The sequence below is a fragment of the Pseudophryne corroboree genome, chromosome 2 (genome assembly GCF_028390025.1).
Source record: "Pseudophryne corroboree isolate aPseCor3 chromosome 2, aPseCor3.hap2, whole genome shotgun sequence".
NCBI lineage: Eukaryota > Metazoa > Chordata > Amphibia > Anura > Myobatrachidae > Pseudophryne > Pseudophryne corroboree.
In genome coordinates, this window is record NC_086445.1 from 376,126,450 (window position 1) to 376,149,102 (window position 22,653).

General features: G+C 44.2%; 1 protein-coding gene across 1 annotated transcript in view; it reads left to right on the forward strand.

Annotated features, from left to right (window-relative positions):
• The window catches only part of ERCC5 (ERCC excision repair 5, endonuclease), a 188,708-nt gene extending 166,498 nt beyond the window's left edge, over window positions 1-22,210 (forward strand). Inside the window, exons 11-15 of the mRNA XM_063950764.1 lie at window positions 7,479-7,692; window positions 13,281-13,425; window positions 19,384-19,584; window positions 19,748-19,832; window positions 21,582-22,210. Coding sequence (XP_063806834.1) covers window positions 7,479-7,692; window positions 13,281-13,425; window positions 19,384-19,584; window positions 19,748-19,832; window positions 21,582-22,106 — 1,170 coding nt within the window. The 3' untranslated portion in view covers window positions 22,107-22,210. The remainder of the gene's footprint in view (window positions 1-7,478; window positions 7,693-13,280; window positions 13,426-19,383; window positions 19,585-19,747; window positions 19,833-21,581) is intronic.
• Window positions 22,211-22,653: the final 443 nt, after the last annotated feature.

Below are 22,653 nucleotides of genomic sequence, written 5' to 3' on the forward strand. Positions count from 1 at the left end.
CTGTGGTGGCTGCAGAGGGCTCATCTACTAGAGGGCCGCAGATTCGGAATACAGGACTGGGTCCTGGTGACCACGGAGGCCAGCCTTCGGAGCTGGGGTGCAGTCACACAGGGAAGAAATTTCCAAGGAGATTTCGCTTCACATTCTTCACATTCTGGAGCTAAGGGCCATTTACAATGCCCTAAGCCAAGCAAGGCCCCTGCTTCAAAACCAGCCGGTACTGATCCATTCAGACAAAATCACGGCGGTCGCCCATGTAAACAGACAGAAGCCACAAGGATTCTTCGATGGGCGACCTACACCCGGGAGAATGGGGACTTCTTCCAGAAGTTTTCCAAATGCGGGTAAACCGTTGGGAATGACCACGGGTGGACATGATGGCGTCCCGCCTCAACATAAAGTTGAAAAGATATTGCGCCAGGTCAAGGGACACTCAGGCGATCGCTGTGGACGCTCTAGTGACACCGTGGGTGTACCAGTCGGTTTATGTGTTTCCTCCTCTACCTCTCATACCCAGGGTGCTGAGAATAATAAGAATGCGAGGAGTGAAAACCATACTCATGGTTCCGGATTGGCCAAGAAGAGCTTGGTACCCGGAACTTCAAGAGATGCTGGCAGAGGACCCTTGGCCTCTGCCGCTCAGACAAGACCTGCTGCAGCAGGGACCCTGTCTGTTCCAAGACTTACCGCGGCTGCGTTTGACGGCATGGCGGTTGAACACCGGATCCTAAAGGAAAAGGGTATTCCGGAGGAAGTCATCCCTACCCTGATCAAAGCCAGGAAGGATGTCACCGCAAGACATTATTACCACATTTGGCGGAAATATGTTGCTTGGTGTGAGGCCATGAAGGCCCCGAAGGAGGAATTTCAACTGGGTCGATTCCTACACTTCCTGCAAGCAGGGGTGACGTTGGGCCTCAAATTGGGGTCCATCAAGGTCCAGATTTCGGCTCTGTCGATTTTCTTCCAGAAAGAACTGGCTTCACTGCCTGAAGTTCAGACTTTTGTCAAAGGAGTTCTGCATATTCAGCCTCCTTTTGTGCCCCCAGTTGCACCTTGGGATCTCAATGTGGTTTTGGCATTCCTGAAATCACATTGGTTCGAACCACTTAAGACTGTGAAATTAAAATATCTCACGTGGAAAGTGGTCATACTGTTGGCCCTGGCTTCGGCCAGGCGGGTTTCAGATTTGGCGGCTTTGTCTTGAAAAAGCCCTTATCTTATTTTCCAGATGGATAGGGCAGAATTGAGGACTCGTCCTCAGTTTCTCCCGAAGGTGGTCTCAGCTTTTCACTTGAACCAACCTATTGTGGTGCCTGCGGCTACTAGGGACTTGGAGGATTCCAAGTTGCTGGACGTAGTCAGGGCCCTGAAAATTTATGTTTCCAGGACGGCTGGAGTCAGAAAAACTGACTCGCTGTTTATCCTGTATGCACCCAACAAGCTGGGTGCTCCTGCTTCTAAGCAGTCTATTGCGCGCTGGATTTGTAGCACTATTCAGCTGGCGCATTCTGCGGTAGGATTACCGCAGCCTAATTCAATAAAAGCCCATTCCACAAGGAAGGTGGGCTCATCTTGGGCGGCTGCCCGAGGGGTCTCGGCTTTACAACTTTGACGAGCAGCTACTTGGTCAGGGGCAAACACGTTTGCTAAATTCTACAAATTTGATTCCCTGGCTGAGGAGGACCTGGAGTTCTCTCATTCGGTGCTGCAGAGTCATCCGCACTCTCCCGCCCGTTTGGGAGCTTTGGTATAATCCCCATGGTCCTTACGGAGTCCCCAGCATCCACTAGGACGTCAGAGAAAATAAGATTTTACTCACCGGTAAATCTATTTCTCGTAGTCCGTAGTGGATGCTGGGCGCCCATCCCAAGTGCGGATTGTCTGCATTACTTGTACATAGTTATTGTTACAAAAATCGGGTTTTGTTGTGAGCCATCTCTTCAGAGGCTCCAATTGTTATCATACTGTTAACCGGGGTTCCTATCACGTGTTATATGGTGTGATTGGTGTGGCTGGTATGAGTCTTACCCGGGATTCAAAATCCTTCCTTATTGTGTCAGCTCTTCCGGGCACAGTTCCTAACTGAGGCTTGGAGGAGGGTCATAGGGGGAGGAGCCAGTGCACACCAGATAGTCCTAAATCTTTCTTTACATGTGCGCAGTCTCCTGCGGAGCCGTCTATTCCCCATGGTCCTTACGGAGTCCCCAGCATCCACTACGGACTACGAGAAATAGATTTACCGGTGAGTAAAATCTTATTTTTGTTCCCCCATCAGATGAGTGAATGAAGTGTGTGAAGAAGCGTGGGTTCCCCCGATAAGAAACTGGTAATTTCTAAAAAGTTACTGATGGCGTACCCTTTCCCGCCAGAGGATAGGTCACGTTGGGAGATATCCCCTAGGGTGGATAAGGCGCTTTTTTGTCAAAAAAGGTGGCACTGCCGTCTTAGAATACGGCCACTTTGAAGGAGCCTGCTGATAAAAAGCAGGAGGCTATCCTGAAGTCTGTATATACACACTCAGGTACTATACTGAGACCTGCAATTGCCTCAGCATGGATAGTGCTGCTGCAGCGTGGTCTATTACCCTGTTAGGACAGGGATACTATTTGCTAACCATAGAGCATATTAAAGATGTCGTCTTATGTATGAGGGATGCACAGAGGGATATTTGCCGGCTGGCATCCAGAATTAATGCAATGTCCATTCTGCCAGGAGGGTATTAGGGACCCGGCAGTGGACAGGCGATGCTGACTTTAGAAGGCACATGAAGATTCTGCCTTATAAGGGTGAGGAATTGTTTGGGGATGGTCTCTGGGACCTCATATCCACAGCAACAGCTGGGAAGGAAAAAATTTACCTCAAGTTTCCTCACAGCCTAAGAAAGCATCGTATTATAAGGTACAGTCCTTTCGGCTTCAGAAAACCAAGCGGGTCAAAGGCGCTTCCTTTCTGCACAGAGACAAGGGAAGAGGGAAAAAGCTGCACCAGACAGCCAGTTCCCAGGATCAAAAATCTTCCCCCGCTTCCTCTGAGTCCACCGCATGACGCTGGGGCTCCACAGGTGGAGCCAGGTGCGGTGGGGGCGCGTCTCGGGAACTTCAGCGACCAGTGGGCTCGCCCACAGATGGATCCCTGGGTTCTGCAAGTAGTATCACAGGGATACAAGCTGGAGTTCGAGGCGACTCCCCCTCGCCGTTACCTCAAATCAGCCTTGCCTGCTGCCCTCGAGGAGAGGTAGTACTGGCGGCAATTCACAAGCTGTACTTCCAGCAGGTGATAAACAAGGTACCCCTCCTTCAACAAAGCCGGGGTTACTATTCCACAATGTTGGTGGTACCGAAACCAGAAGGTTTGGTGAGACCCATTCTAAAATTGAAATCCTTGAACACTTATATACGAAGGTTCAAGTTCAAAATGGAATCGCTCAGGGCGGTTATTGCAAGCCTGGACGAAGGGGATTACATGGTATCACTGGACATCAAGGATGCTTACCTGCATGTCCCCATTTACCCTCCTCACCAGGAGTACCTCAAAATTGTGGTACAGGACTGTCATTACCAATTCCAGACGTTGCCGTTGGTCTGTCCCCGGCACCGAGGGTATTTACCAAGGTAATGGCCGAAATGATGATACTCCTTCAAAAAAAAGGGAGTTCTAATTATCCCGTACTTGGACGATCTCCTTATAAAGGCGAGGTCCAGGAAGCAGTTGTTCGTCGGAGTAGCACTATCTCGGGAAGTGCTACAACAGCACGGCTGGATTCTGAATAGTCCAAAGTCGCAGCTGGTTCCTACGACGCGTCTACTGTTCCTGGATATGGTTCTGGACACAGAACAGGAAAAAGGGTTTCTCCCGGAGGAGAAGGCCAAGGAGTTGTCATCTCTAGTCAGAGACCTCCTAATACAAATACAGGTGTCGGTGCATCAATGCACGCGATTCCTGGGAAAGATGGTAGCTTCTTACGAAGAAATTCCATTCGGCAGGTTCCATGCAAGGATCTTCCAGTGGGATCTGTTGGACAAGTGGTCCGGGTCGCATCTTCAGATGCATCGGCTGATAACCCTGTCCCCAAGGGCCAGGGTGTCGCTGTTGTGGTGGCTGCAGAGTGCTCATCTTCTAGAGGGCCGCAGATTCGGCATACAGGACTGGGTCCTGGTGACCACGGATGCCAGCCTTCGAGGCTGGGGGGGCAGTCACACAGGGAAGAAACTTCCAAGGACTATGGTCAAGTCAGGAGACTTCCCTACACATAAATATTCTGGGACTAAGGGCCATTCACAATGCCCTTAGTCAGGCTAGACCCCTGCTTCAACACCAGCCGGTGCTGATCCAGTCAGACAACATCACGGCGGTCGCACATGTAAACCAGCAGGGCGGCACAAGAAGCAGGATGGTGATGGCAGAAGCCACAAGGATTTTCCGATGGGCGGAAAATCATGGGTTAGCACTGTCAGCAGTGTTCATTCCCGGAGTGGACAACTGGGAAGCAGACTTTCTCAGCAGGCACGACCTCCACCCGGGAGAGTGGGGACTTCATCCAGAAGTCTTCAAAATGATTGTACACCATTGGGAAAGGCCACAGGTGGACATGATGGCGTCCCGCCTCAACAAAAAGCTAAAAAAATATTGCGCCAGGTCAAGGGACCCTCAGGCGATAGCTGTGGACGCTCTGGTAACACCGTGGGTGTACCAGTCGGTGTATGTGTTCCTTCCTTTGCCTCTCATACCCAAGGTACTGAGAATACTAAGACGGAGAGGAGTAAGAACTATACTCGTGGTTCCGGATTGGCCAAGAAGAGCTTGGTACCCAGAACTTCAAGAAATGATCTCAGAGGACCCATGGCCTCTGCCGTTCAGACAGGACCTGCTGCAGCAGGGGCCCTGCCTGTTCCAAGACTTACCACGGCTGTGTTTGACGGCATGGCGGTTGAACACCGGATCCTAAAGGAAAAAGGCATTCCGGAGGAAGTCATTCCTACGCTGATTGAGGCTAGGAAAGATGTGATCGAAAAACACCGCATATGGCAAAAATATGTTGCTTGGTGTGAGGCCAGGAAGGCCCCAACGGAGGAATTTCAACTGGGTCGATTTCTGCACTTCCTACAGTCAGGAGTGACTACGGGCCTAACATTGGGTTCCATTAAGGTCCAGATTTCGGCTCTGTACATTTTCTTCCAAAAAGAACTGGCTTCACTGCCTGAAGTTCAGACTTTTGTTAAGGGAGTGCTGCATATTCAGCCCCCGTTTGTGCCTCTAGTGGCACCGTGGGATCTCAACGTGGTGTTGGATTTCCTGAAGTCGCATTGGGTTGAGCCACTTAAATCCGTAGAGCTAAAATACCTCACGTGGAAAGTGGTCATGCTGTTGGCCTTGGTGTCGGCCAGGCGTGTATCAGAATTGGCGGTTTTGTCATGCAAAAGCCCTTATCTGATTTTCATATGGATAGGGCGGAATTGAGGACTCGTTCCCAATTCCTTCCTAAGGTGGTATCAGCTTTTCATGTGAACCAACCTATTGTGGTGCCTGCGGCTACGTGGGACTTGGAGGACTCCAAGTTACTGGACGTAGTCAGGGCCCTTAACGTTTCCAGGACGGCTGGAGTCAGGAAAACTGACTCGCTATTTATCCTGTATGCACCCAACAAGCTGGGTGCTCCTGCTTCTCAGCAGACTATTGCTCGCTGGATCTGTAGCACGATTCAACTTGCACATTCTGCGGCTGGACTGCCGCACCCTAAATCTGTAAAAGCCCATTCCACGAGGAAAGTGGGCTCTTCTTGGGCGGCTGCCCGAGGGGTCTCGGCTTTACAACTTTGCCGAGCTGTTACTTGGTCGGGTTCAAACATTTTTGCAAAAGTCTTCAAGTTTGATACCCTGGCTGAGGAGGACCTTGAGTTTGCTCATTCGGTGCTGCAGAGTCATCCGCACTCTCCCGCCCGTTTGGGAGCTTTAGTATAATCCCCATGGTCCTTACGGAGTTCCCAGCATCCACTAGGACGTCAGAGAAAATAAGATTTTACTCACCGGTAAATCTATTTCTCGTAGTCCGTAGTGGATGCTGGGCGCCCGTCCCAAGTGCGGATTGTCTGCAATACTTGTATATAGTTATTGCCTAACTAAAGGGTTATTGTTATGAGCCATCTGTTACTGAGGCTCAGTTATATTTCATACTGTTAACTGGGTATAATATCACGAGTTATACGGTGTGATTGGTGTGGCTGGTATGAGTCTTACCCGGTATTCCAAATCCTTTCCTTATTGTGTCAGCTCTTCCGGGCACAGTATCCTAACTGAGGTCTGGAGGAGGGTCATAGTGGGAGGAGCCAGTGCACACCAGGTAGTCCTAAAGCTTTCTTTAGTTGTGCCCAGTCTCCTGCGGAGCCGCTATTCCCCATGGTCCTTACGGAGTTCCCAGCATCCACTACGGACTACGAGAAATAGATTTACCGGTGAGTAAAATCTTATTTTCTCTTGCTTCTGATTTGCACTTTACTCATGTGCTGGCATTAACTTGTGGTAAAGCAATAGGCAATTTACAGGTCTCAAATACTTATTGCTAACAGAACTGTCAGAAATTGATCAGGTCCATGTTGTGTGTTTACAAGCAGTGATAGTCTGCTACCAACAACATTGTTCAATCTGTAATGTTTTATTTTTGAAACAACTTTATATTGTATATTAGAATCATGTATGAATATTGGGACTTGTAGTTCCACAGCAGCTACAGATCTAATGGTTGTCTGTGCCTGTGCTACACCCTAAACTAATCAATGCACTATACTGCATTATACATTAAACCGAATGCTGTTGCCCCTCGAAGCTGCACTGTCCATTGCTCATCTCCTGTGAAAGGATAAATATCCTGCACAACTTTATAATTCCTAGTCAGTGGCAGCTCCTACCTCTTTGGAGGAAGGGGGCTGCTGCTGCTTGTGCTGCCTGCGTTAGGACAGAAGGAGAGCCCCGGCCAGCCTGGTCCTGGCACCTGTGCAATGGATCTGGCAGGTGCCGGGAACAGCACTTGTGCACAAGAGGCAGCAGGGCTGCACAAAACACTGGCTTCTATGGACTGCATCGGCTGCAGCCCATAGATGCTGGGTAGGGCTTCCCAAAAGGCAGCGAGTGGCTTTGCATAGGAAGCACGCTCTCTGCTAATCGCAGCCCGGCCTGGCAGTCCAAGAGGGAGAAAACACGTAATGGGAAGTCACTGCCAGTCACAGTGTAGTCTGTGCAGTTACGGAGTGCAACTTGCTCACTAAGATGGTGAATTTTACTGGTGGAGGGCTGCAGTTTGCATCCCATAGGTAAAATCCACAAAACTGGTCACAATAATGGTACATTGGCTCTCATCCTAGAGTATGTCTAGATAGCCTGTGTTACTATCTAGTCACGCAACTGTTCCGTCTTCCAGTTCAGTTTTATTTGACAGCTGTGTAAATCTTATTAGTGTTATTGGTTTCTTGTTCTTTCATCTAGGAGCTTTTGCGCCTATTTGGCATTCCTTTCATTGTGGCTCCTATGGAGGCAGAAGCTCAGTGTGCTGTTTTGGATCTAACAGACCAAACATCAGGGACCATCACAGACGACAGCGACATCTGGCTCTTTGGGGCACGACATGTTTACAAGAATTTCTTCTCTCAAAACAAATATGTGGAGTATTACCAGTTTTCAGATATACAGAATCAGCTGGGTTAGTCATTTTGAAATTTGAATCAAAATGTGTTCAATTATTTCTCCATGGAGCATAGTGAATGATAAAAAATAACAATATGTATAGTACTGTGCAAAAGTTTTAGGCAGGTGTGCAGCAAAAATGCTTTCAAAAATAGAAGTGTTTATAGCTTATTGTTATCAATTAATAACTGCAAAGTGTATGAACAGAAGAGAACTCAAAATCAAATCAATGTTTGGTGGGACCACCTTTTTCCTTCAAAACAACATAAATTCTTCTAGGTACACTTGCACACAGTTTTTGAAGAAACTCTGCAGGGAAGTTGTTCCAAATATCTTGGAGAACTAACCACAGATGATCTGTGGATGTAGGCTTGCTCAAACCCTTATGTCTCTTCGTGTAATCACAGACTACAGTATGTTGAGATCAGGGCTCTGTGGGAGTCATATCATCACTGCCACTACTCCTTTTTCTTTACACTGAAGTTAGTTCTTAATGACATTGACTGTATGTATATGGTCGTTGTCGTGCTGCAGAATAAATTTGGAGCCAATCAGACGCCTCCCTGATGGTACTGCATGATGAATAAGTACCTGCCTGTATTTCTCAGTATTGAGGACACCATTAATCCTGACTAAATCCCCAACTCCATTTGCTGAAATGCAGCCCCAAACTTGCCGGGAACATCCACCATGCTTCACTGTTGCCTGCAGACACTCATTATTGTACCGCTGTCCATCCCTTCAGTGAACAAACTGCCTTCTGTTACAGCCAAATAGTTACAATTTTGACTCATCAGTCCAGAGCACCTGCTGCTATTTTCCTGCACCCCAGTTCCTATGTTTTTTTTGCATAGTTGAGTTGCTTGGCTTTGTTTCCAACTTGAAAGTATGACTTTTTGTCTGAAATTCTTCTGGACCACAAGACCACTTCTGGCCAGACTACTCTGAACAGTAGATGAGTGTACCTGGGTCCCACTGGTTTCTGCCAGTTCTGAGCTAATGACACTGCTGGACATCTTCCGATGGGAAGTAAGCATGATGTGTCTTTTATCTGATGCACCAAGTTTCCTTGGCCGGCCACTGCGTCTATGGTTCTCAACGTTGCCCATTTCTTTGTGCTTTTTCAAAAGAGCTTAACAGCACATCATAAAACCCCAGTCTGCTTTGAAATCTTTGCCTGGGAGAGACCTTGCTGATGCAGTATAACTACCTTGTGTCTTGTTGCTATTCTCAGTCTTGCCATGGTATATGACCTGTGACATGAAATGGTCTTCCACAACCTCACCTTTGTGGCAGAGTTTGGCTGTTCCTCATCCATTTTTAAGCCTCCTACACAACCTACATATGAAAATGATGATCATTATCACCTGTTTGGTATGATTGGTTAATCATACACCTGACTATAATCCTACAAAAGCCATGGCTTTGTGCAAGTGTTGAAGGCAAATGGTGGTCATACCAAATATTGATTTGATTTAGAGTTCTCTTCTGTTCATTCACTTTGCATTTTGTTAATTGATAAAAATAAACTTAACACTTAAATTTTTGAAAGCATTCTTACTTTGCAGCATTTTTTCCACACCTGCCTAAAACATTTGCACAGTATTGTACAATTCTAGGTTTAGGTGATAAAGATCGTGTTAGTAGACTGACATTCAATTTTATAACCACTTGTTAGCCTTCCATACTCAGAATCTGTGTACGAGAGTGGGAGAGTGAGTATACTTGTCAGTACCAGTATAAAATCTTCCACCGTAGGCTTTTATAGTGTTATAGAACTCCTCAGAGACTTCTAATATCCTTATTTAGCAGTAGGAGATGGTAGTCTAGCTGAAATATGCTACATAACTTTTTTTTTTTTTTTTCTGTTTTGCACTTTAATAAAGCAGTAGATTTTATGGTCAAATGTTTATCCTAAGATGCTACAATAAAGCGTAAAAAAATATATAATGTTTTGATCTATTGTAGATTGAAGGAATCTGACGGATCTTACAGTTCCGTGACTTCAGAACAGCATTGCTAGTTCATAACATCATTCAGCAGATGTTCACTGCAAGCAGACCTACGAATATGTCCTCATACTTTGCTTTGCCGCATACTTTGTCCACATACGCCATCTTTGCTGAAGTGGCACCAAACAGTGTCGGACTGGCCCACAGGGGTTCATGGGAAACCCCCGGTGAGCCCCACTGACTCGGGGCCCCACCTCCTCCTCTAGGGATCAGGTTCAAGACTGTGCACTTGAATTATACATTAGAAATATGTTACCTTTTACTGCACAGGACTATGGTGTATTCTCTATTTAGCATTGCTGTTATTAATCTGGTACATTATCATGCATGCACTAGCAGCATCTACTATATGCATTTATCAAGGGGCCCAGTCCACACACACTCTAATGATTAGCCAAGCCTATACATGGGCCCCTACCATTGCATCCCTCCGTTGGGCCCTTCATACCAGAGTCTGACACTGACAGCCCATCATGGCACACCATGTCCCATAAGACTGCGTGGTGTAATGATATGTGAGGACACAACTGTATATCTGTAAATAACACTCTCTCAGTATGAGTACATGCCTGCGCTATGCGTGTTGCCTCTTCTAGGAGATAGGTGCTTGTTGCCCAACAAAGTTGTAATAACTGACCCTTACTATAATACTAATAAAATTAAAATGCATGCCTTCTCTATGTCTTAACTGTTCACAAATACAATAGGATTATACTTTCTCTCTCTTAGTACATTAGGGTACTAAAAAGCTCAAAGTCCAGTAAGGCTTAAACAGTCTTATTTTAGAAAATGTATTTTAAAAAAATGCATAAAAATCTTGGTATAATCAAAGCACATTTTATAGGTTATTATTTAAAATAATTCATTTTTATTTACATAAAAACAAAGCCAAATTTAGCTTATATTAGGATGTATAGGAAGACTATGATCCAAGAAGTAGAAAATTTTTGCCTGACTGTATCTGCTTGATTTCATTTGCCTGTGAGATGCTTGTTCCCATGTGACGTCATTGTGCCTTTTTACATGTGTAGCCTCATGGCTGGTGAGGCTTAGCTAGTAGGGCATAGATATAATTTATCCGGGAGGATGGTTATTCATTGGCCACCAGATAGTATGACAAAGAAAATAGGGTTTGTCTCTTAATCCATCCCGCTCTCCATTACTGTTTTCACCCTGTTTTGTAGAGTGTTGTTCTTGTTCAGTGTGTTGTTTCTATCTCATATGGCAGTGGTTTCTAACTGTGTGCCGGGGCGCTTGCAGGGGTACCTCGGGTTGGTGGTTCAGGATCAACTCAAATTATTTATGGTCAGTTTAATATGCAAAACCAGTGCTGGCGGCTGCCTATCATAAAATATGTGGACAAACAGAAGCAAATCCTGTCCCTTACCACATAACTGTCTCTGGATGACACACATAAATACAATTAACTTATTTAATATTTTTTCTGAATTTCTCAATAAGAAACTTATGCCCTAAGGGTATCATGAAAAATATTCCGTTACTTATATAAGCAGAGAGGCGGATTAGCCATAGGATTCACCAGGAATATTTATGGTAGGCCGACATATCTGTGGGGTCAGCAAAAGAAACAAGTAAGGCTGCAAATGCATACAATCACGCCTTATGTGGAGTGATCCCGCCCCCTTCAGCAGACCCCACCATCCATCAAGACCGCACCCCCATTAAGGCTGCTTCCATAAATTTCCAGGGCTCGTTTTCCATCCCAATCCGCACCTGAATCAGCCCACTGTTTTATGGGCTGAAGAGGGGAAGAGGCAGCCCACAAACAAGTTGAAGTTTGTGCTTGTTGTGGCCGCTTCTGGAACAGCCCCCTTTAGACCCCATAGTTATCCAGCGTCCCCCAGATGGATTAAGAGAAACAGATTTAAAGGTGTACACCAAAAGTCCTATTTTTATTACATTGATTAGTGGCAAAACATGTGACATTGATGTGTGGTATAATATCATTGTGGGTTTGGTAAGACCCAGAAAAGCATGGAAAAAGGTAGACTATGCTCGTAGCCTACAAAGAGAGAGAGCCTAAAAATGTTTCACATGTACTGTATAATCCCCTATAATAGGCACATCCTAGTAGAGACCATTTTATCTAGTATGTTCACTGTAAGTAGAACTCACTAAATTCACCAGTGGAAGAAAGAAGAAAAAGTGTTGTTGTTTTTGGGGTGGGGGAGGGGTGTTAGCTCAACCACGAAAGCTGCACATATTTTACGTGCATTTAAAGAGTTTGGTGTAAGAAATAGGTTGAAAGTTAAGGGGGATGGTGACATAGATCCAGGGTTGGATAATTATAGAAGGTGCTCACAAGTCAGTAGTAATTGTAGTAACAGCTCTTTGCTCAGATGAAGATGTAGTGTCCCTGCTAGCTGGGATGGTAAAACTAGAACTAAAATATCTGTGGTACAAATCAGACATGGGACATATGAACTAGGTGTTTTGCTGAATCCTTGCCTATCATTACTGGTATTTCTTACTGTGGTATTCAGCAGGGTGGTTTAAAAAGCAATATTTCATCTACAGAAAGTTGTGATTAAACAACTGTTTCTTTTAGTATTACAAAGTGCTTGTAACAATCCGATTACGCAGCACTAAGGAAATACAATTAATATGCATTTTTTTATGCTGAACACACTTTTCTGATTCTAGCAGAAAATCCTAAAAGTGAAGCAGTTTTTTTTCTGTCTTGTTTCTTTACTAGTAGTGATTCCATATCCTACGTAAGACATCCTGGAGTCAGCAATGTCTTTACCCTTGTCTGCAGTAAAAATGCTGCATTAGCTTAGCACTGATAAGGGAAGGCCAATACAGTATTTACATTGTTATACATACAGTCATTGAAGTTAAGGGGGGTACACACGGAGAGATCCGTGCTTAAAATCTAAGCAATCTTGCTAGATTGCTTAGATTTTAAGCACGGATCTGCCGTGTGTATGCCCTCCCGCGATAGCGATGCGCAGCCCCGCGCATCGCTATTGCCGATGCTAGATTGAGCTGCATGCAGGCTCAATCTAGCGGGTCGCTCACTTCACCGTTGTGTGAAGTGAGCGGCCCCCCGTCGGCTTTCCCCCTCGCTCAGCACATCGCGCTGTGCTGAGCGGGGTGAGAGATGTGTGCTGAGCGGTCTGTGTTAAGATCGCTCAGCACACATCTCTCCCGTGAGTACCCCCCTTTACTGTACCAAGTCTCTGTACACTGATGTGAGACACAAGGGGAACTAATGCATTGAAAGTTAGTGGCAAGCACAAAAAGGAAAGTGTGCAGTTTAAGTTGAGCAGTGAGGATTACAGTACAGCGCTCAAATTCTTCTGTCCTTCCAAATGACAGCAGTGAAATGACTCCAGTAGCTATTGTCCTGTCAGTAATTATAAGAGATGGATATCTGGGTGTCTGGGCACCAGCTATTATTGTCTTGATGATTCTGATCTCTCTTAATAATGGTTTAACTATTAATCTACTGTATTACCATCCTAGCTGTTCAGTAGTAGTAGTAGTTATGTTATACCCATTTGCAACATGCAGTAAACTGACAATGTAATTCTAAATTGAAGCTTGTGTTTTTAACTGACTTATTCAGGCCTAGATCGCACTAGATTGATTAATTTGGCCTACTTGATGGGGAGTGACTATACTGATGGAATACCCTCGGTTGGCTATGTGTCCGCCATGGAGATACTAAATGAATTCCCTGGGCATGGGTTAGAACCTCTCTTGAAGTTCAAGTAAGTATTTTCCATTAAATTGTTCAAATGACCATGGGAAACTATGTAAAAGGTTTCCTGTGGATAAGTAGTTTGTAAATTAATTGAAATCTAATGATTTCTGTAGAAAATAAAGTATTTTAAAAGGGTTGTTGCCTATTGGATAACTTTGTTAATATAATAATTTAACATTGTTTGCCTTAGGAGGGTATGCAGTTTGCTCCGGTAATCTCAGAACTGATGATTTTGCCCCCCTGCCTATTCAATTACGTGCTGTTTTTGTCGATTTTGAGGCCTTTTTCGCCAATGCCTTTTCACACACAAAACAAAACAGATGAAAAGGCATTGGCAAAAAATGCCTAAAGCGGCGACAACTGCCCACATTTTCGTAGGTAAGAAAACATGTGGATTCGCCAATCCACATGTTTTTTTGCTCCTGCTAAATTTTTGCCTAGGTGAAAAAACGTCCCCCCTATTGAATAGGGTGAATCCCCATTCGCCCTACAAATAGCAAAAAGTCCAGGGGGTTTTTCCGCCTAGATGAAAAGAACTGACCTAATTGCATACCCCCCATAATATTTAACCTGTTATAACATGAGTGATGGGGAGGGGGCAGGTTATACATATATGGGGATATTACAGTTGATTTTAACACGTAATTGTCTGCATTAAAGTCCAGACTTCCATTATCCAACAGATGTCAGAAGACACTATTAAAGCTTTTCCAGACACCGCTTTCCTCCTTCCTCTTACATAGTTCTGGCCTTACTGCAGAGCAGCAGATTCATCTGCATATTGATAAATTTTTAAACCAGATTCATCTTTGTGCTTTTAAGACATTGAACTGAAGTTTTATACTAGGATGCAGATTTAGGGGTATATTCAATTAAAGTCGAAAGCTGCCATCTGTTGAAAAGACAGCAGTTTTCGACTTTTTAGGGTCGAATCGTGATTCGACCTATTCAGTATATCCCAAAATATTTCGACAAGTCGATGAATTCGACTTGTCGAAAAACACGTGGATCGGCGGAATAGCTGCCGATCCACATGCTTGTGTCTGTTTTGGCCCCCTTTTCGACCATCTCAGTCAGACATAAAAAAATGTCGGACTGAGATGAGGGATTAGAGCACGAGAAGGGAGGGGGGGGAGCCACAGGGAGACGGGGGACAGCCGCGGGTAAAAAGAGGACATCATCGCTACAGTAGCACTGCAGCAGGATGTCACACAGCTGCGCCGCTCACGGCAGCTTCCACCCGCCTCCAGCAAGTGAGGTCACGCTTGCTGGAGCCGGGTGGACACTGCCGTGAGGTCGGGCAGTTGTGTGACATCCTCCTGCAGCGCTACTGTAGCGCTGATCTCCTCCGTCTGCCGTCGGCTGTCCCCTCTAGTCTCCCCGCGGCTCCCCCCTCCCTCTCCTCCTCTGGGTCCCTCATCTCAATTCGACTTGAAAAAGTCAGATTGAGATGAGATTTGAGTAGGGGCTGTCAGATCCATTCCGACAAATGCATGTCGGAATGGATCAGACGCTGATTGAATATACCCATTAGTTTAGTACACGTTATGTCAGAACCTCGTCTGCTGTGCCTATGCATAGATACTGTATCTGGCCATTACATTACCAAAATCTTGCTTGTTTCTTGCTTGCGCCTCTTTGTTGTGCAAGCTAAAACAAGCAACATTTACCTTGCGAGATATCACAAGATGCATCAGCTGCAATCTCGCCACTAGCTGTATACTTTCCTAGGAGTCTTTGACATGTGAGTGTTTAATTGAAAGCTTTCAACAAGTATTTTTTAAAACCTATTAGACACACTTTTACACTGGTAGTACAAATAGTGTTTACATTAGGGGAAAAAACAGAAATGTAGGAAGTACAGTACATGCTATGTGATTTTGCAGTGTGTTTTGTACTCTATTTGATTCTGGGTATTCTAGTTATTGTAGTGTAAAATACCAATGTAATGAAGATAGATGTGTAGTTCTCTGGGGTACAGGAAAGGAGAAAAACATACCAAGACTTGTTCCATTACAAAAAAATGTTTGTTACATGCATTTCTAAAATATTATAATAACTACAAGATAGCTCATAGTATTATACTTACTGACAAATGGTATAATGTATATTTCTTCCTTCTGCTGACTCATTCTGAGTGATTGGGTAACATTAGACCGACACACATGTAGTAATGATTAGTTGGTTTGGAGAGGAGAATGTGAAGGGCACCTAGGGTGCAGTTATGACACACTTGAGACACAGCACCTATTTTTGTTGGTAGAGTCCTGTATAGGTTATGAACCAGAAATTCTGATGCCAGTATGAAATGTAGTCTTTATCAGGTTACAGTTCCAGGCTTCTGCTGCATCAGTATCCTGGTTATACAATATTAGGATTCCTCATAGGAGTAAATTCAAGACACAATGGGGATTTCATATATTGAATAGAAGAAATTCTGAGAAACCCAAAGAAACTAGTTTTGTAATCAAATTAATTTCACTTCAAGGAGGTGTTTTACAGTATTATCCGCAATGCTCTCGCAGCCATGTTTTTACCTATACAAACCTGTGGGACCATCTGCCCTACTTACTTACTTACTGTAAACTTTTTCATATTATCAGCCATGCACAAATCTTAACAGGATGGTAAAAAGTAAAGTTAAAAGGTTTTAACAACATTGGGGTATATGCAATTGGAATTCGACCGTTTTTAAATTCGACACAATTAGACAGCCACATACCCTCCCGCCGGGACCCGAATTCGACCCGAATTTTTTGGCAAAAAAAAAAAACGAACACCCGGACCAAACAGACTGAAAGGGGTCCCATGTTTACACATGGGACACCTTTCCCCGAATGCAGAGACCCCCCCCGTGACTGCTGTCACAGAAAGGTCTCTTCAGCCAATCAGCGAGCGCAACGTCCTGGCACTCTGCTTATTGGCTATGCGCGTCTGAGCTGTCAGACAGCGCATCGCAAAGCCTCTCCATTATATTCAATGGTGGGAACTTTGCGGTCAGCGGTGACCGCGGGTAACCTCACCGCTGACGGCAAAGTTCCCACCATTGAAACTAATGGAGGAAGCTGTGCGATGCGCTGTCTGCCAGCAGACGCGCATACAGCCAATCAGGTGAGTGCCACGAAGTAGCGCTTCCTGATTGGCTGAAGGGACCTTTTTGTGACAGCAGTCACGTGGGGTCCCGGCATTCATGGAAAGGGGTCCCATGTGTGAACATGGGACCCCTTTCAGTCCGTTTGGTCCGGTTGTTCGTTTTTTTTTTTTTTGCCAAGTACGTGGATTATAATCTGGACACTGGATCAGGTGAGTATAATTTTATTCACAGGTACACGTGGATTCTACTTGGACAAGTGGACAGAGGTCGGCGTGTGAACATAGGTAAGTATGTGTCGACATGTGTGAAATAAAGTTTTACTATCACGGTGTGCGTGTCCTGTTTTTATTTGGGTATTTTTTTTCCAGTAGAACTACAGGTACCAGCGGGCCCATTTTTCTCCCGCATGCTGGTACTTGTGGTTCTCCAAGTACCAGCTTGCGGCGGAGGCTTGCTGGGACTTGTAGTACTACTGGAAAAACCAATATTCTCTCAATTTTCTCAAGGCTATCAGCCCCCCATCCGCAGCCCTTGGATGGGGGGGACAGCCTCGGGCTTCACCCCTGGCCCTTGGGTGGCTGGGGGGGGGACCCCTTGATTGAAGGGGTCCCCACTCCCCCAGGGTACCCCGGCCAGGGGTGACTAGTTGGATATTTAATGCCATGGCCGCAGGGCGCTGTATAAAAGTGACCCCCCGGCTGTGGCATTATCTGTCCAGCTAGTGGAGCCCGATGCTGGTGTAAAAAATACGGGGGACCCCTACTCTTTTTGTCCCCCGTATTTTTTGCACCAGCACCAGGCGCAGAGCCCGGTGCTGGTTTTAAAAATACGGGGGATCCCCTGTCATTTTTCCCCCCGGATTTTTAGAACCAGGACCGGCTCGAAGAGCCCGAGGCTGGTTATGCTTAGGAGGGGGGACCCCACGCAATTTTTTTCCGGGTTTTTACCATTCCATTTAAAAAAAATAAAAATAAAAATATATATATATATATTTAAAAATATATAAATAATACTTGTGCCTCCAAAATAGACAAACCAAGTACCTAATCCCTTCTAATATAAATAGATAGGCTATTACCAATAAAAAAAATTAGATTCCGCCACCAAAGTGTGGCGGATTGAAAATGACGAATTTACTGTCTAAAAGCACTGTTGCCGAATTTCCAAACTTCAATTGAATATACTTTTGGCGAATTGCCGCATTTGTACCATTGCAGAAATGTCGAATTTGACAAATGTCGAATTTCAAAAAGTCGAATTTTGAAAGTCCGTTTTTTTGACGGAAAGTACTGAATTGCATTGTCGATTTTTTTTGGGGGGCGAAAATGTCCCGTTTTTTGACATTTTCGGGAATTCGACCGCAATTGCATATACCCCATATAATACTCACTATGGAGTAGAGGGGTCACTGAGGTCCAGAGGCAGGCAGCAGGGCAGCGCAGCGTGAGTATCACTCACAGTGCACCTGCTTTAGAGTCCTCTTTACTTTCAAATTGTGCGGGCAGGAGGGCTGGCTGGCAGGCAGGCGCATTGGAGGGCGGAAAGAGCGGCCATGGCTGAAGGGGCTGTGCAGCGTGACCTCGCTGACGTCACGCCGCACACAGCAGGGCAGCCGGGGCCGGGCAGCGTCTGAGGCTGAGCCGAGCGCTAGTGCTCAGCGGTGCTGCCCGGTCAAGAATCAGTAGTGCGCATGCGCACGTGAATCCCGGGATTGAAGGCTCCAATCCCGGGATTCAAATTCCGGCATTTTTGGCCCCAAATCCCGGGATCCCGCCGATCCCGGGATTGGCCACCATAGTTGTAGATATGGAAACACCTTTTTTATGACCAAACAATATCAATAATTCCCTTGCGATTAATACGTATATCAAAAATATTCTCAGTTCGGGATTTCCTCTCAAGCGAAAATAACTGGAACATTGCAGGCCATTTTATAGCCAATTTAAATAAAAAAACTTTTGAAATAATGCTAGATAGAGAGGTGTGATAAAGGCTAAATAAAAGAACAAAGAGAACAACATGAGTTTGCCCAGGTTAATAAAGGGGCTAAGTCCTGAATTACAGCACTGCATTTGGAAAGGAAGTGAATGGCCAATGGATATCACACTTTACAGAATGAGTGGGACAAGTTGCAGGTATATTGGCAGGACAGAAACATGGGTTAGGAAGTTCCCTGTGAGTCTCATATGCACTAGAGTCATAAACATAAGGACCAGCTGGGCCATGAAATGTTTTCTCTACATTGTGGGTGTGTAGAGTTTATCAGGAAGGGCCTGTGGATGTTTGCAATTACGTGTAATCACTAGTTCTGCAGCTTTTCAGACCATTTGATTTGGATGATTCAGGATTTGAAGTTGACAGATGCAAAATATTATATCCTACAATTGGCCAGGCAGCCGAGCTAGTGATATTTTAACTGTATGGTAAATCGTTATCTGATGAAACTCCTTCACGTAAACAACAAGGGTTTCTCAAGGCTTTTTTGTTTTGTGTGTGTATATTTACATTTGTCATGCTTTTCTGTTGAGTCACATTGAGGTGAACAAAGTTTTAGCAGTTTCATATGTAACATAATTGGATCATCCTAAAATCCAAATTGATCCTTGAGAATTTAAAAGTACAAGTATTTTAAGCTTTCAATGAGTTTGTTTAAATGAGTAACAAGAAAAGTATGTTACTATTTCCAACAGTATTTCCCTTCCCACCTTTGTACTTTGTTCTTTAGCAGCTGTACTATAGCATTACCTGTTCTTTTCAGCCTGAAGTCTGATGCACACAATATTACTCTTCCCATAGAGTAACATATCTGTCTTCAGTTCTGACAGGTTTTGGAATCTGACCACTTTTACTGCATGTTTATTGTCTTTCCAGGGAGTGGTGGGTAGAAGCCCAAAAGAATAAGAAAATGAGACCTAACCCACATGATACCAAAGTAAAGAAGAAATTACGAGATCTGGAGCTGCATCCTGGCTTTCCTAACCAAGCAGTAGCTGATGCATATCTGAAACCGGTTGCAGATGAGTCCAAAGGAGCATTTGCCTGGGGAAGGCCAGACCTAGAGCAGATCAGAGAATATCCTTTATACTTAAAGCAATTTATCTTTTGGGTGTTTTTTGTGGTGGGGGGTCCTTTAGAGTAGAACTTCAAAGTATTTTTCTTTAAGGTATGCTGGTAACCCGAAATTAATCCTATAGCTTGCTTTGTCAATGTGATAGTATTTTCTTAACCTACATACATTCTGTGAGACCCGTTTTGGATGGTTTCGTTCAAAGACAGATGAAGTGATTCTGCCAGTCCTTAAACAGTTAAACACACAGCAGGTATATTTTTATGTTTAATCCTGACTTTTATTGCCTTTCTTCTTACTTGTAGGCATTTATTTTTATTGTCTTTCCTTACATAGGCACTGAAGTTTATCACTGATTCTAGTCCCCACAAATTAGACACAATTTATATGAATATTCAGAGCAGGTTCCTTAGAAGTTACTGGCACTTAAGTACACTTAAGAATAAGAATTGTTTTCAGTTTTACATATTATGGAAGTAATTACAAATTAGCATCTATATTGTATAACCAGAAATATGTGTTTGTATGTTTAATATGTGAATCCCAGATTTACATAATGTGGCAGTTCTTGAATTTTTTTCAGCTGTTAAAGATGTATTCATATCTCAGTACCAGAAATATACAGGTTTACATTTCAATTTCATATATATATATATATTGCTCAGGAGGCACTGGCTAGTACCATAGCCAGATTTATGCACAATAGCCCAATGGTTCATCCTGGGCATTATACACAGGTGCAGCAGTATATACTGCTAGATATTTGGTGAGTTTTGATCAGAGATGTGCGGAAAATATAGGCACCTGTCATACACTTTTTATTCCAGAGTATTGACTATTCAAATAATACAAAGGAGATATTTCTAATATATACTTTGTATTTTTCATATACTGTAAAATAAATAAATATATATATATATATATATATATATATATATATCCTAATGTCAGTCTGCATGCTAGAGATAAGGGGAGAGCCTGTCCCACTCTCAACGCTCCTAAAGACTGCTAGACTTATACAGAATTCACCTGTGCCCCCAGCAAGTGGGTCAACGGTGAGAGATGAATAGAGGTGCCACCTCCTGCCCCTGTTGTCTGACTGCACTTTCCCATAGTCTAGTGCTCCCATCCATCTGTGGACTTGTATGGGCCTTCTTCCAGCAGGTCCGATATTAATAGCAATGTATGATGTCCATTCCATCTGTGTCATACTGGCACATGCTGTAGCTTATTGGTTGCACTGTTCGAGGCATAAGGGGGTGGACACATATAAGGCTTGAGCAGCATGGGAGGGAGGAATGGGGCTGGAGAGACAGACACACGGGTAGGCTAGAGAGACATGGGGGGTGAGATTGGAGTGAAAAAAGGGGAACGAAGCTAAATGATGGCCACAGTGGCTAGAGATCTTGTGAATGACAGGTCCAAGATGATAGTGTATAATAATGTGCAGTAAGTGTTACAAGCAGTTAATGTTGAAATTATTTTACTTCAATTTTAGGAAATTTGAATATTTCGCTTATTTCCAAGGCCATCTATTTATAAAAGTTGGTTGTACAGTACTCTCCAAGGGGATATATGTCTGAATGGCCACAAGGAAATTTGTATGTATTTGGGTTATCCATTTTCCACAAAGTTTGGTATATAAGTTTTTTCCATAATTTGGAGAAATAATACATAACATGCCATAACATTCATTTAAAACTCCACTCTACTTTTGGACCAAATTGTTTAGTAATGATCCTCCGTGATCATGCCCGTGTGTACTGCATTACCAAGGAGCGCAAACAGTTTTCCGGCGCATTCAGCATAACTTACTTTTGATAAAAAGATGCCACAGATGTATGTACACCGTAAATGGACCCCGTGAATTCAGCACTTGTATAAAGCCACATAGAATGATGATGTCAATTCTATAGATGCAGGGGGAAAAGTATATGTGAAATCCCCTTTTACTTAATAGACATTTGTTTTTAATGTGTTCTGTATAAAATCTCTCCTTCAGACCCAGCTCCGAATAGATTCATTCTTTCGGGTAGAACAGCATGAGGCGCATGCTCTAAAGAGTCAGCGACTGCGGAGGGCTGTGACTTGCATGAAGAGAAAGGAAAGAGATAATGAAACTATGGAGATAGAAGAGGCCTCGGCACTTATGGAGAAGGAATATGCTCATGGAGATCAAAAAGGTGCAAAGTCCAATAGAAAATCCCAGAAAGGGAGGAAGAAAAATGGGTCAAAACTTGACAGTGACAACTCTGTGGGTGTGGAAGGGGGATTTCTTGGTGCTGAAGTCAAGGCTTTGTCTCCTGCTAAGAATGAAGGCTTCCTCACTGACTCTGACACTGGCGCAGAAGACGCACACACTTGTACAAATATAAGTAAGGCTAGAAATGTTACAAAACCAGTAAAGACAGACAAGATGCAAACGAGCAGTTCAAGCGATGATGAAGAAAAGGTGCTGGTAAGCGCCAAGCCAGTGTTTCAGGGCAACAAGAAAAAGCCAAGAACGCAGAGAGGGAGAAAGAAATAAAAGTGGGAAACAAACCGCACTTACTAATATAATTATTATGTTGTATATGAATTTGATGTTTCTTTGATTTTTACATCAGCTTGCATAATGAACTGTAATAAGAATATTGGTGTCTGCTCTGTGTTCTTGTTGTATGCTGGATACGCACCTGACTGACCAGCAACAGATTTGGTAAGCTATGCACTCTCTATATGTCTGGCCAGACACCACATCTGGGAAGGCATTTAAGTTTGCCCTCCCAGTTGTGATGTCATTGTCGGCGGTTCCTGGAGCCAGCAATAGGTCAATTTGTTGGTGGCCACCCATACACACAGGTAAATGTGCCAATATATATCGGTATATACCATTCTGCAGGGCCGATCTGACGTTGTTCACGAAATATCGGCTGTACACAGGAGTGATATATCGCTAGTCAACTGTACGCACTCTGTATTGCATAGTGTGTACCCAGCCTTAGTTAGGAATACCCACAAAATATTTAACCACATCATGAATAGAACAGGCCTCCTTCTAACAACCTGTTACAGCCAAGCAGGTTTTTCTCTTA